General features: G+C 55.6%; 2 protein-coding genes across 2 annotated transcripts; both read right to left on the bottom strand.

Moving 5' to 3' along the window:
• Positions 1-308: 308 nt before the first annotated feature.
• On the bottom strand, positions 309-1,800 carry LOC129076702 (interferon lambda-3-like). Its single transcript, XM_054580856.1, has 6 exons — positions 1,791-1,800; positions 1,505-1,686; positions 1,120-1,197; positions 712-855; positions 515-598; positions 309-427 (listed from the first exon to the last, which is right to left on the bottom strand). The coding sequence occupies exons 1-6, from the start codon at positions 1,798-1,800 to the stop codon at positions 329-331; spliced, it is 597 nt and encodes a 198-aa protein (XP_054436831.1). The 3' UTR covers positions 309-328.
• Positions 1,801-4,747: 2,947 nt separating this feature from the next.
• On the bottom strand, positions 4,748-6,572 carry LOC129076667 (interferon lambda-4-like). Its single transcript, XM_054580818.1, has 6 exons — positions 6,545-6,572; positions 6,103-6,278; positions 5,560-5,631; positions 5,341-5,484; positions 5,052-5,126; positions 4,748-4,846 (listed from the first exon to the last, which is right to left on the bottom strand). Exons 1-6 carry the CDS (start codon positions 6,570-6,572, stop codon positions 4,748-4,750), a joined length of 594 nt encoding a protein of 197 aa, XP_054436793.1.
• Positions 6,573-11,277: the final 4,705 nt, after the last annotated feature.

Genomic DNA, 11,277 nt, shown 5'->3' with positions numbered 1-11,277 from the left:
GGCCGGCGTTCAGTCCACCGAGCCAAACCAGCCAGGGTGACTTAGGCTGTTTTAACGGGCTAAGTTTGGGGTACCTTCTTATGGGAGCAAGAGGAAACTAGTCCTTGCACACACATGCACAGTTCATAGCACAGAAAACATCTTTTTCTTATCATTTATTAGAAAAATTCTTACAAAAAGTAGAAAAATAAACAATTTATTGGCCATGAGTTTGACGATTCACACAGATAAATACATAAATAGGGGGTGGCTGGCAATATATCCAAAAAAAGGGGCACGTGCATAAATAAAATCTAATGATCGGGCAGGTTGCGGGTGGGCGTCGGGCTCAGACACACAGGTCTCCCCTGGAGACACATCGCAGGTCACGGGTGAGGAGGCGGAAGAGGTTGAATGTGACAGAGGCTTCGAGGCAGCCAGCGGACTCCTGGGGGGAAGGCGGGACAGGTCGGTGGCTGCCCGCCATGCGGGCTCCCAGCTGACCCCAGACGCTGGTCACTCCCTGGTCACTCACCTTCTCCGGAGCCTCCTGGAGGCGGCGCAGCCAGTGGCGGAGGAGGCCCCGGGGCCGGGGGCCTGCTGGGGCCTGAGCTGGGGCCTGCGGGCAGAGGAGGGCGGTGTGTGAGGCAGGGCCTGGGACAGAGGGGGACAGAGGGGGACACACAGGGGGTCCGCGCCCGCAGACACGGCCTGGGAGCCCAGAGCACTCACGCAGGCCTGAAGCTTGGCGTGGATGTGGCGCAGCGTGTGAAGGGGCTGGTCCAGGATGTCCCCCAGCGTCGAGTTAGCCATGGGCCCCAGGGCCTTCAGGGTCAGGGCCAGCTCAGCCTCCAAGGCCACGGGGCGCTCCCACACCTGAGGACGGGAGACAGACAGGTGCGGGCTGCACGTGAGGGAGGAACAGGTGAGGAGGACGGAGGAAGCAACAGTACAGGTAAAAGGTCAGGGCAGGGGAGGTGAGAAAGCCAATGTGGGTATGTGAGAAGAAGAGGTTGGGGGGCGGCTGGGCAGGAGGGCAAGGAGATGGGGACACGTGGGAGGAAGAGGTGAAGACCCAAGGAGCCAGAGGAGCAGAGCCCTCTGGGGAGGGCGGGGCTCGGCCTGACTCTCCCAACTCACCTGCAGCTGCCTCAGGTCCCGGGTCCTGGGGAATGGGCGGGAGCGGCAGCTGCGGTTCTTCAGCAAGAGCGACTCCTCCTGGAGAGCAAAGACACAGGTCAGCCCACGGCTGCAGGGCTGAGGTTAGACCCCTGCCGTGGGACAGGCAGACTGACGACGGGACGGAGGGCGGTTAACTTCCAGAAGGATGGTGGAGGCATCTCCACCGCGGAAGAACACGAGTCAGCCCAGCGCAGCAAGAGCAGGAGTCTGCCCACTCTGCAAAAGTGGAGGCTCGCCCAGGGAAGGGGCGGCACCGGCCCGCCCCGAGCCAAATGGAGCGTGGTAGCCCACAGAGGCAGGGCGGCGGTGAGCCCACAGCAGGTGGGGCAGTGGGGAGGCTCACCAACGCGTCCTTGGCCCTCCTGAAGGCCTTCATGTCTTGTGGGGACAGCGACGTGAACGGGGCCATGGCGCAGCCCCTCGCACCCGGGAGGGCACTGAGGGGCGTGGGGGCAGGAGCCGCTCCCGTCCTGGTCAGCGCCGTGGTCATCAGCATCAGCACCAGCATGCAACCCACAGCCGAGTCTGTGTTCCGGAAGGAGAGACCGAGAGGGCCCCGACAGCGTCAGGGGCTGCGGGGGGGGGGGCTGGGGGGGGGGGGGGGCGTGGGCACTGATGTGGGGGCTCACCCAGCTTCATCCTCGTCTCTGGCCTCTGGTCTCTGTCTGAAGGGGGATCCAAATGTCCGCTGAGAGGCTGTCGCCAGGGTCTCTCCCTCAGCCTTGCTGTGTGTCGGTGACCTCAGCCTCCTCTTCTGGGCCTCAGCCCGCTGCTCTGTCTGTGCCTCTGAACTTCCAGCTCTGCTGCGGTGGAGCGCCTGCCTGAGCTCCATCCATGGTACAGCTTTTAGCCTGGACACACGGGCAACCCCAGCTGATGTAGGAAAAGTGAAAACGCACCTGCCACTAGGGGAGGCCCCAGGCTGGGGAAGCCCGCGCAGGGCGGGGCCTTGAGCCAGGTGAGTAGCAGGAGCGAAAGAGAAACTGACACAGGTTCGGGTTCACCTACAGGAAGGTGGTGAGTTCCTAAGATGAGTCTCACAGCGGCGGCCCCAGCCCCGCAAAGACGGGTCACAGCGTCCTGACAGGGAGGGGACACAAAGACTTGCCTTTCTGAAGGCTACCGCGATACTGGGAGAGGAGGGGAAAGGCGCCTCCAGGGTGTGGCCAGGAAGAACCTGGCACTTTCGAGAGAGAGGTTACTCCAGACAAGGGAGAAGAGAAAGGGAGAAGGCTGCTCGGGGGTGTAAGGGAGTCAGAAAGGGGGAGCCGCCCCAGTTTCAGAGGGGAGACCAGCTCTTCCCTCCCTTCCACACCCCCTACTGGGAGGCAAAGAACGGGGAGGAGGGGAACCTCACTAACATCTTTAACTGTCCAGGCACCGAGGGGCCCAGGAGTGGGAGGCTCTGCTAGTGAGTTGGGGCGTGGCCACGGGCTTTTGGGAGCCGGCTCAGTTTGTGACAAAGGCCTTCATTCACGCACCAAGTACTCTTCAGCCCCCACTTTGTGCCGGGCACGGCTCAAGGTGCCCGATATAGGGCATTGGATAAAGAGCCTATAAATCAATCCTTCGAGGACCTTTTACCAGAGAGGAGTGACAGAGAGTAGCGGGGAGGGGTTGAGCCCACGGCGTGCATCACCTCGGGGGACGGAAAATGACAGAACTCCAGGTGGGTGAGCGCAGAGTGTAAGAGGGTGTTGCACTGAACGAGGCGCTGAAAGACCCCACTCGAACAGAGACTGAAAGACGTGAGGGAGGGGGCTCGTGAAGATCTGAGGGGCGAGCTGTTCAGGCAAAAGGGAACCAGGGATGCCCCGTTCTGTCGAGTGCTTTCTATTTCCCCTTCACAAAGGCTTTGCCACCTGCAGTATTGAACCCACAGTAACACCAAGGATATACTGAACATTCCCTACACTTTCTGTATATGGAGTAACGGTGGCAGAAGGGACAGAGGCTTAGTGCTGTGGCCTGTTCTAGATATAAAGTATCTTGAAACGATCTTAAAAATACATAAAACCAAGTAAATACTGAGTAAAACGCAGGGAATCAGAGATGTCAGGAGACCTGCCCGAGGTCCCAAAAGAAACAAGTGGTGAGGGCGGGATTTTAACTAAGTCTTTTTTCCTGACACCCCGACAGTAACCACGACACTCTCCAGTTACTGTGCAGCTAGAGCTCCTGAACACCATGAAAGGGAAATTGTAGCACAGAGGTGCCCAGTGCTCTTTGGCAACCGGCTCGCACCCCAAACCCTTTTTCCGTTATTCAAAATTACAGGGAGAGAGTGGACAGAATCCTTAGTTGGAAAAATGGAGCCTGATACACAGAAGTGTTCAAAGACGAGAATAGGGGGGGAGCCCAGGTCACCTTCCAGTGCATTGGTCAGCTTGCGTCCATTGCAGGGGCCTTCACCCAGGGGAGGAGACATTGCATCAACAAAACTCTGAAAGACGACAAAGGGTCTCAAAACCCCTAGACTTCCTACTTTGTTTTTCGTAGAGCGAAGGTCACTGAGGTGATTAAGGGCACAGGCTATGGAGCCAAAGGGCCTGCGGTGCCAACCGGGCCCTGACCCTCACAGCTGTGTGACCTTGGCAAAGAGGCCTGCAGTTAGCAGCAAAGATCGCCAGCCCGCAGGCTTGGGCACAGAACAAGTGCAATTGCCTGTGCATTTCCGCGCCTGCTTATTTGGCAGAGACCGTTTATTAAGACCACCCCGTGGCCTCAGCTGGAAGCTTGAGAAACGCTGTTTCAATGTACGCCCCTCATTTGCAAGAAAGGGATAAGAACGCCTTGTATGGAGGAGGAAACTGAGGCTCAGAGAGAAGTAGTTGGCCCCGTGAGAGCGCAGTTGAGTGGCAGGGTCAGAATTGAAACTCATGTCACCTGATTTCCCTGGCTCAGCAGTTTTGACTGAAGAGTGCCCCTCAGAATGATCACAGGGGAACAACCAATGAAAATACAAGAATATTTAATAATAGCAGTAAATTGCTACCGCAAGACGGAATAGCAAATTGCATGGGGATTGCACAAATACACAAGTCACGTGGGTAACAGAATCCGAGATGCAGCAGTAACCTAAGGACTTCGGGCCCTTTCACCGCCAAGTCCCTTATTGGATGAGGCCTCCCCAGTGGGGAGATCCGAGTCACAGATTCATAGAATCTCAAAGCGGATACCGAAGGCTCAGATCCGGGCGCGGGACCCGTCATGGGAGACGGGGCTCTGGGCTTCCGGTAGGCAGAGCAGTAGAAACTGGCCCGCGGCTCCGGGCGCCGGAGACCCATAGGCATCGCGGACTCAAGTCTCTTGGTGACAGACGCGACCCCTGGAAGATCTTAGGGGAAGGCTTCTGATCGAAACGTCCTGGCTTCCAGGCGAGACACGTTCTGGTCCTTGGAAAAGCACCCGCCCCTCCTCGTCCACCCAGCCCAAGTGATGGCGGTCTGGGTCTGGGCGACGGCGGAGGAGTCCCCTGCGCTGCAGCGGCCCCCGGCGGGAGGCCGGCCTCCAGGAAAGGGCAGCACAGCGGAGCTCGCAGCCATCCGCCTGCAGAGCCGCGGGTCCCCCTGGAGGCGTCCCGGGGTCAGAGACAAGGTCCCGAGTGCGCCACCAGCCTCAGGTCCCACGTGAGCAGGCGGAGAAGGTTGAAGATGACGCTGGCTTCGTGGCATCGAGGCGAGTCCTGGCACCCGGGAAGGAGGCGAAGCGGGACTGAGGCAGGAATTTCCTCCTGAAAAGCTCTCCTCCATCCGTTCTCAAACCATCCCTCGGCTGGGGACAGAGCCCCTCCACACACGGACCCTGCTCGGCCCGCGCCGCCCCTCCACCCCGCCCCGCCCCCGCCCCCGCCCCCCGACGCCACCAGCTTAGCTGCTGTCTCCACGCACAGCTCTCCGTGCTTTGGGGCGCCTCCTGGGGGGCCGGAGGGACTTCCTCGAGGAACTCGGCCGCACCAGCTCGAGCTGAAGGAGGGGGGCGTGGGGGGCCGGATGTAAACGAAGGAGTCGAAGGACCGAGTCTCCTACCGACTCCACCTGCGAGCCTCCCAGACCCAGACCAAGGGCAAATCTGGGGACGCCCAGAGGACGTGACTCGTGCCCGGACGGGTTTGGGGCTCAGGGGAACGAGTCGCGAAACCGGCGTCCTAGCGGCGGGGCCGGGCGCGGGGACACTCACGCAGGCCACCACGTCCCTCCGCGCGGCCGCCAGCAGGTCCAGGGTCCGGGCGACGCCGGGAAACAGCTCGGGGCTGGGCAGGCTGCTCAACACGGCCTGGGCGTCCGAGAGGTCCCGGGCCACCCGGCGGAGTCTGGCGCAGGACTGCAGGGACGCGGTGGAGTGAGAGACGGCCGCGGCCCCGGCCCCGCCACCCGCCCTGCAACCCGTACACCTCACCAAGGGCCGCGCGGGATCCCTCCTTGGGCGGAAGGGGCAGTTGCGTGGCCTCCAGCTCAGGGTCTCTTCCTCCTGGGGGCGTGGGGGAGACGAGGGAGGGGTCAGGTGGGCGTCTTCGCCAGGCCCCCCGCGCCGCCCCTCCACCTCCCCCCCGCCCCCGCAACAAGCGCTGGGCCGTCGGGGATTCCTGGACGTGGACCGGGACTGGCAGACGCGGTCTTGCGTACCGTGCGCCGAGCCGCGGAGCTCTCGGAGGGCGTGAGCACGGCCTGAAATGCACGCCCCCCGCCCCGCGGCGAAGCGCTACACTCCGAGGTGATGCGAAGCAGCCGAGGGGGGCGCCCTTTTGAGACTGGCATGAAGGCACCCCCTGAGCTTGAGGTGCCCGCAGCCGGCACGGTCTCGTGGTCAGGATTCCGGACCTTCGGCTCTGAGATGCACCTGCCGGCCGGCAGGATGCTCGGGTCTCTCGGGGCAGGGACCCGCATCCCCGGCCCCGGCAGGCCCAGCGTCTCCCAGGATGGGGGTCTGGGCATCACTCACGTAGTGGTCCCTCAGCGCCTTGACCGCCGCCAGAGCCCTGGGCTCCAGCCAGCGGTAGTGCGAGAGGTGGCAGCGCCGGGGCTCAGCCGCGCCGGGGTCCGCCGCCACGCTCGCCGTCACCAAGACCCACAGCCCCAAGGACGCCGCGGCGGCGCCGCTTGGCCTCATCTCTGCTCCTGCAAAAAGCGAGGGACGTCAGGGAGGCCGAGGGGAACGCCCCGAGTCCAGCCCCTGCCTCTGGTGAGACGGGCAGAGGGACCGACCTCAGATCGCTGGCGCTCAGCACCCGCACGGGAGAGACGCGGCGGGCCCCGAGACCCCTGCCACCCTGAGCCGCCGCCCCTCCCGCCTCACCTGCACCTGCCGTGCGCCTGCCGTGCCTCGTGCCTGAGCGGGGTCTGCCTTGTACTGTCCCCTGCGAGGTGTCCACACTGGTGTCCACCTTCGCCAGCGGTGCCTGCCCCCTCCATGGCGGCTTTTATGTGCCCGGCCGAGAAATGGTGAGCGCCTGGGCTTCCCCGGTCGGGTTAAGTTTTCGGAACATCAGCGCTGGCCGCTGGCCCAGTGGGATGCTGGCCTCGGCGGGAGGACTTTGCCCGCCTGCCCCACGGTGCCAGCCGTGGCTCTGCCCCAGCCCTCTGGACTTAGGCAACTGCTTGTTTCTGTTTTCTGGACAGGTGTTTGTCTTTTCTCCCTTGCTGGTCTTTCTTTTGCACTGTAGGAAAAAACTGAAAACACACCATTTCCTTCTCTCGGAAGGTACGGAATTGACAGAGGTATCCGCGCAACCGTTTGCCTGGGGAGTCCATACTGGAGCTTTCCAGGGCTGTCTCTTTTATTATGTCTGTCTTTTTCCGTTTTTTATCTTGCTTTCTTTGCTTGAGTGTTCTCCCTTCTCTTCTCTCTGGTTTTCCCTCATCTGGACCTGCTTTTTCGGACACATCTGAGAAACTCGTCCTTAGGCGATCCGCTGTCTGTGAGCGTCACTGAGTGCACTTACACAAACGCGGCCGGGACAGCCCGGCAACACCTAGGCTGTATGGTATAGCCAGTGGCTCCCAGGCCACAAAGTGTATAGCATGTTACTATGTTGAATACTGTACCAGCTGTGATACAGTGGCTACAATGGTTTCTGTTTTCTAAACATAGAATGTGCAGTAAAAAATATGATACGAGAAGAATCTAAAAATGTTACACTTGTATAGGACACTTACCACGAACGGAACTTGCGGGACCGCAAGTTGCTCTGGGAGAATCAGTGAGCGAGCAGTGGGTGAGTGTGAAGGCCTAGGACAGAACCGCTCACCACCACACACTTACGCACACTGCACACTGAGGCTACACTGAGCTGATTAGGAATATTTTTCTTTCTGAAATCATACATTACTCTTAGCTTTCTGTAACATTTGCTTTATAAACTTTAAAAAATTTTAACTTTTCTGCTCTTTAGTAACAACTCTTAGCTTCAAACAAATATTGTTTAGCTGTAGAAAAATATTCCTTTATATCCTAATTCCATAAACTTTTTCTATTTATTTACTTTTTTCCTTTTTACACTTTTTTTTTTTTTTTTTTTTTTTTTTTTTTTTTTTTTTTTTGCTGAAAGGGAAGGCACAAACACACACTACCCCAGGCCTAACATAGAGTCAGGATCATCAATATCACTTTTCCCCACCTCCGCACCTCGGTGCCTCCGGAGGGCCTTCAAGGACAGTAATGCCCATGGAGCTGTCACGTCCTAAGATGACAACGCTTTCTTCTGGAATAACCTCTGAAGGACCTGTCGGAGGCTCTTCTTGAGGAAGTGTGAGCCTGGTCATAAATATATCCCTGGGGCTTTGCTTGGCTTGTTTTTCTTCATCATAGATTTCCTTGTAATCGATAATGCACCATGAACATTCCTCTCTATTAATGAAAACCTTTTGGTGTGGGGGCCCACGTTTTGAAACTTTTTAAGGAGCTTGTTGAGGTCTGCAAAAGCTTCTGCTAAATCCTTCACTGTGAATTTCTTGGGGTTCATCTTTTTCCCCCCTTTTCCTACAGTCTCCCTTTCTCTTGCCTCTTCTTCAGCCATGAGTTCCTGTTCCATTCCAACATCTCCTTAGTAATCAGGACATCATCCCCACTCACATGCACGTTAAGGTTGGTTGCTGTTTTTTAAAGAAAAATTACATGTCATTGATTATGCTATTAGAGTTGTCCTGATTTTCCCCCCTTCCCCCCCCCACCCAGCACCCCCACTCCCTCAGGCAACCCCCCACCCTTGTTCATGTCCATGGGTCATGTGTGTAAGTTCGTTGGCTACTCCATTTCCTATGCTGTACTTTACATCCCCACGGTGCTTCTGTACCTACCTATTTGTACTTCTTAATCCCTCACCTCTTCACACATTCCCCTATGCCCCCATGCCATCTGGCAACCATCAAAACTCTCTCTGTATCCATGACGCTGTCTCTGTTCTTCTTGTTTGCTTAGTTTGCTTTCTTAGATTCAATCATTGATAGATATGTATTTATTGGCATTCTACTGTTCATCGTTTTGATCTTCTGTATCTTAAATAAGTCCCTTTAACATTTCATATCAAAATGGTCTGGTGATGATGAACCCCTTTAGTTTTTTTCCCCGTATGAGAAGCTCTTTATCTGCCCTTTGATTCTAAATGATAGCTTTGCTGGGTAGAGCAATCGTGGCTGTAGGTCTCTGCTTTTCATGACTCTGACTATTTTTTGGCCAATCTCCTCTAGCCTGTGAAGTCTTTTTTTCTGAGAAATCAGATGATAGTCTTATGGGAATTCTCCTGTAGGTAACTAACTTATTTTTTCTTGCTGCTTCTAAGATTCTTTTTGTCTTATATCTTTGGCATTTTAATTATGATATGTTTTGGCGGGGCCTCTTTGCGTCCATTTTGTTTGGGGCTCTCTGTGCTTCCTGGATTGGATGTCTGTTACCTTTACCATATTAAGGAATTTTTATTTCATTATCTTTTCAAGTAGATTTCCAATTTCTTGCTCTTTCTCTTCTCCTCCTGGTACCCCTATGATGTGAATGTTGGACTTTTCAAGTTGTCCCAGAGGCTGCTTACACTATCCTCACTCTTTTGGATTCCTTTTTCTCCTCGTTGTTCTGATTGGTTGTGTTTTCCTTTCTTATGTTCCAAACCATTGATTTGATTCTTGGCTTCATCCACTCTACTGCTGTTTTCCTGTAAATTGTTCTTTATTTCAATTACTGTATCCTTTGTTTCTGACTGCATCTTTTCTATGCTGTTGAGGTCCTCGCTAAGTTCCTTGAGCATCCTTATAAGCAGTGTTTTGAACTCTGCATCTGATAGATTGCTTATCTCCATTTTGTTTAGCTTTTTTTCTGGAGTTTTGATCTGTTCTTTCATTTGGGCTATGTGTCTTTGTCTCCTCATTTTGGCAGCCTCCCTGTGTTTGTTTCTATGTATTAGGTAGAGCTGTTTGGCTCCATGTGTTGGGTAGTGTGGCCTAATATGGTAAGTGTCCTATAGGATCCAGTGGCACCCAAGCCGAGCACTCAAGGTGCGCCCTTTGTGTGGGCTGAGTACACCCTCCTCTTGTAGTTGAGCAGGTCAATGGGAGGGATTCACAGCCAGTCATGTGCAAGGATTGGCTGTGACCACGGACCACCAACCTCCGCCCTCCATGGAGGATCAACTGTGCGGGGGCGAGGTGGTGGTACTGTAGCTGTCCACTGGGTGCACTGGCCCTGGGGTTTCCCGGGTGGTGCAGGCCAAGGTCAGCCCCCACCTGTGTTTTGTCCAGAGCCACCCTGCGCGAGCTATAAAGCATTCTGAGATGGCTGCTACTTGAGCTGTGCTTGGAGATTCCCAGGCGAAGCCAAACTGTGAGTCTAGGCTGGCTGCTGCTAGTGCCGGGCTTGCGGCTCACTGAGGCCAGCTGTGGCTCCTTTGAGAGGATTTAGGAAGTTGTGACACATAAGCCAAGACCAGCCATTCCTATGGAAAAGCAGCTTTGGTGGGCCCGTAAATGGCGTGGGGCGGAGTCTCTGGGGATCTCCAAGGCAGGTCAAACAGTGTTAGCCAGGTTGATGGAGTCTCAGACATGACAGCAGCTTGCCGGCTCTGTTGGGGCAGGGCTTAGAAAAGGGACCACAGCCTCTGCCCGCCTTGATGCCAGACACTTCAGTTCTTCCCTGTGTGCCACTGGCATCTTTCAAGCTGCTACCTCAGTGCAGGAGCTCAGAGGGAGTGAGTCTCAGGAGGTAAGTCCATGTGTGGGTTCTTTAAGAAGAACTGCTTGGGGCTCCAGAATATTCTTCCACCAACTTCAATCCCTGCTGGTTTTTGCAGCCAGAAGTAGAGGGGACTTATCTTCCTGGCACTGGAACCCTGCGTTGGGGGTCTGGTGAGGGGCTGGGACTCCTCACTACCAAGGTATCCCTCCCAAATTTTTATCCACCCCACGTGGGTGAGGGGCCAGCCCGTTCCACGTCTGCGCCCCTCCTGCTAGTCTGGATGGATGTGGTTTCTTTAATTCGGTAGCTGCCAGGCTTCCATTCACCTTGATTTCTGGTGATTCTGAGTGATGGTTGTTCTATATCTTAGTTGTAACTTTGATTACAACTAAGTGCGAAGAGGCGAGCCATGTTCGCCTATGCTGCCATCTTGACTGGAAGTTGTTTGCGATCTAATCTCAGCCTTCAGGATGAGGTTGTGGTACAACCGTTTCATCCTTGACAAGTCCTTGCAAGTCATGGATGAACCTCTTGAGAGTCTTCTTCCAGATGCCCGTCGAACAGCCCATGCTGACATCACCGCAAGCGCAAGCCAAGTTCTTGAAACAGTCATAGGTGTGGCATCGGTGTCTTCCTCCGTTGCAGCAGTGGCCTGGGCAAAGGTCCTCCTCAGGCAGTACACCTCAAGAGCTGCTATAAGCCTTGACCTGTTGTTTGGACCAAAGAGGTGGTGTTTGGAGAGAGAAACGCTACTTGATATTGGGATGAAGATCACCAATAAAAGGAGGATGTCTGGGAGCATTATTAACAATAAGCAAAATCTTGAAAGGTATGTTATTCTCCAAACATACTTCCGCACTCCACCTGCATAGCAATTCAGCAGGGCATCTTAGAAGAGGAGCTGGGTCATCCATGACTTTTTATTGCTCCTGTTGTACCCTGGCTGTGTGTGTTTAT

The sequence above is a fragment of the Pteronotus mesoamericanus genome, unplaced genomic scaffold (assembly GCF_021234165.1).
Source record: "Pteronotus mesoamericanus isolate MK-2021 breed Mesoamerican mustached bat unplaced genomic scaffold, CSHL_Meso_final contig_639, whole genome shotgun sequence".
Lineage (NCBI taxonomy): Eukaryota > Metazoa > Chordata > Mammalia > Chiroptera > Mormoopidae > Pteronotus > Pteronotus mesoamericanus.
Note: the sequence above shows the minus strand (reverse complement) of the source record. Positions and strands in the feature narration are given on the sequence as shown.

What these genes read in the sequence shown, in the direction of transcription:
- LOC129076702 (XM_054580856.1), bottom strand. An exon ending in GGGACCTGAGGCAGCTGCAG is followed by an intron (nt 856 to 1,119) that starts GTGAGTTGGGAG and finishes TCCCGTCCTCAG; the next exon opens with GTGTGGGAGCGCCCCGTGGC. An exon ending in TCCAGGAGGCTCCGGAGAAG is followed by an intron (nt 428 to 514) that starts GTGAGTGACCAG and finishes CCTTCCCCCCAG; the next exon opens with GAGTCCGCTGGCTGCCTCGA.
- LOC129076667 (XM_054580818.1), bottom strand. Translation starts at nt 6,572, where the DNA reads ATGGAGGGGGCAGGCACCGCTGGCGAAG. An exon ending in GGAGGGACGTGGTGGCCTGC is followed by an intron (nt 5,127 to 5,340) that starts GTGAGTGTCCCC and finishes CCCCTCCTTCAG; the next exon opens with CTCGAGCTGGTGCGGCCGAG. An exon ending in GCCCCAAAGCACGGAGAGCT is followed by an intron (nt 4,847 to 5,051) that starts GTGCGTGGAGAC and finishes CCCGGGTGCCAG; the next exon opens with GACTCGCCTCGATGCCACGA.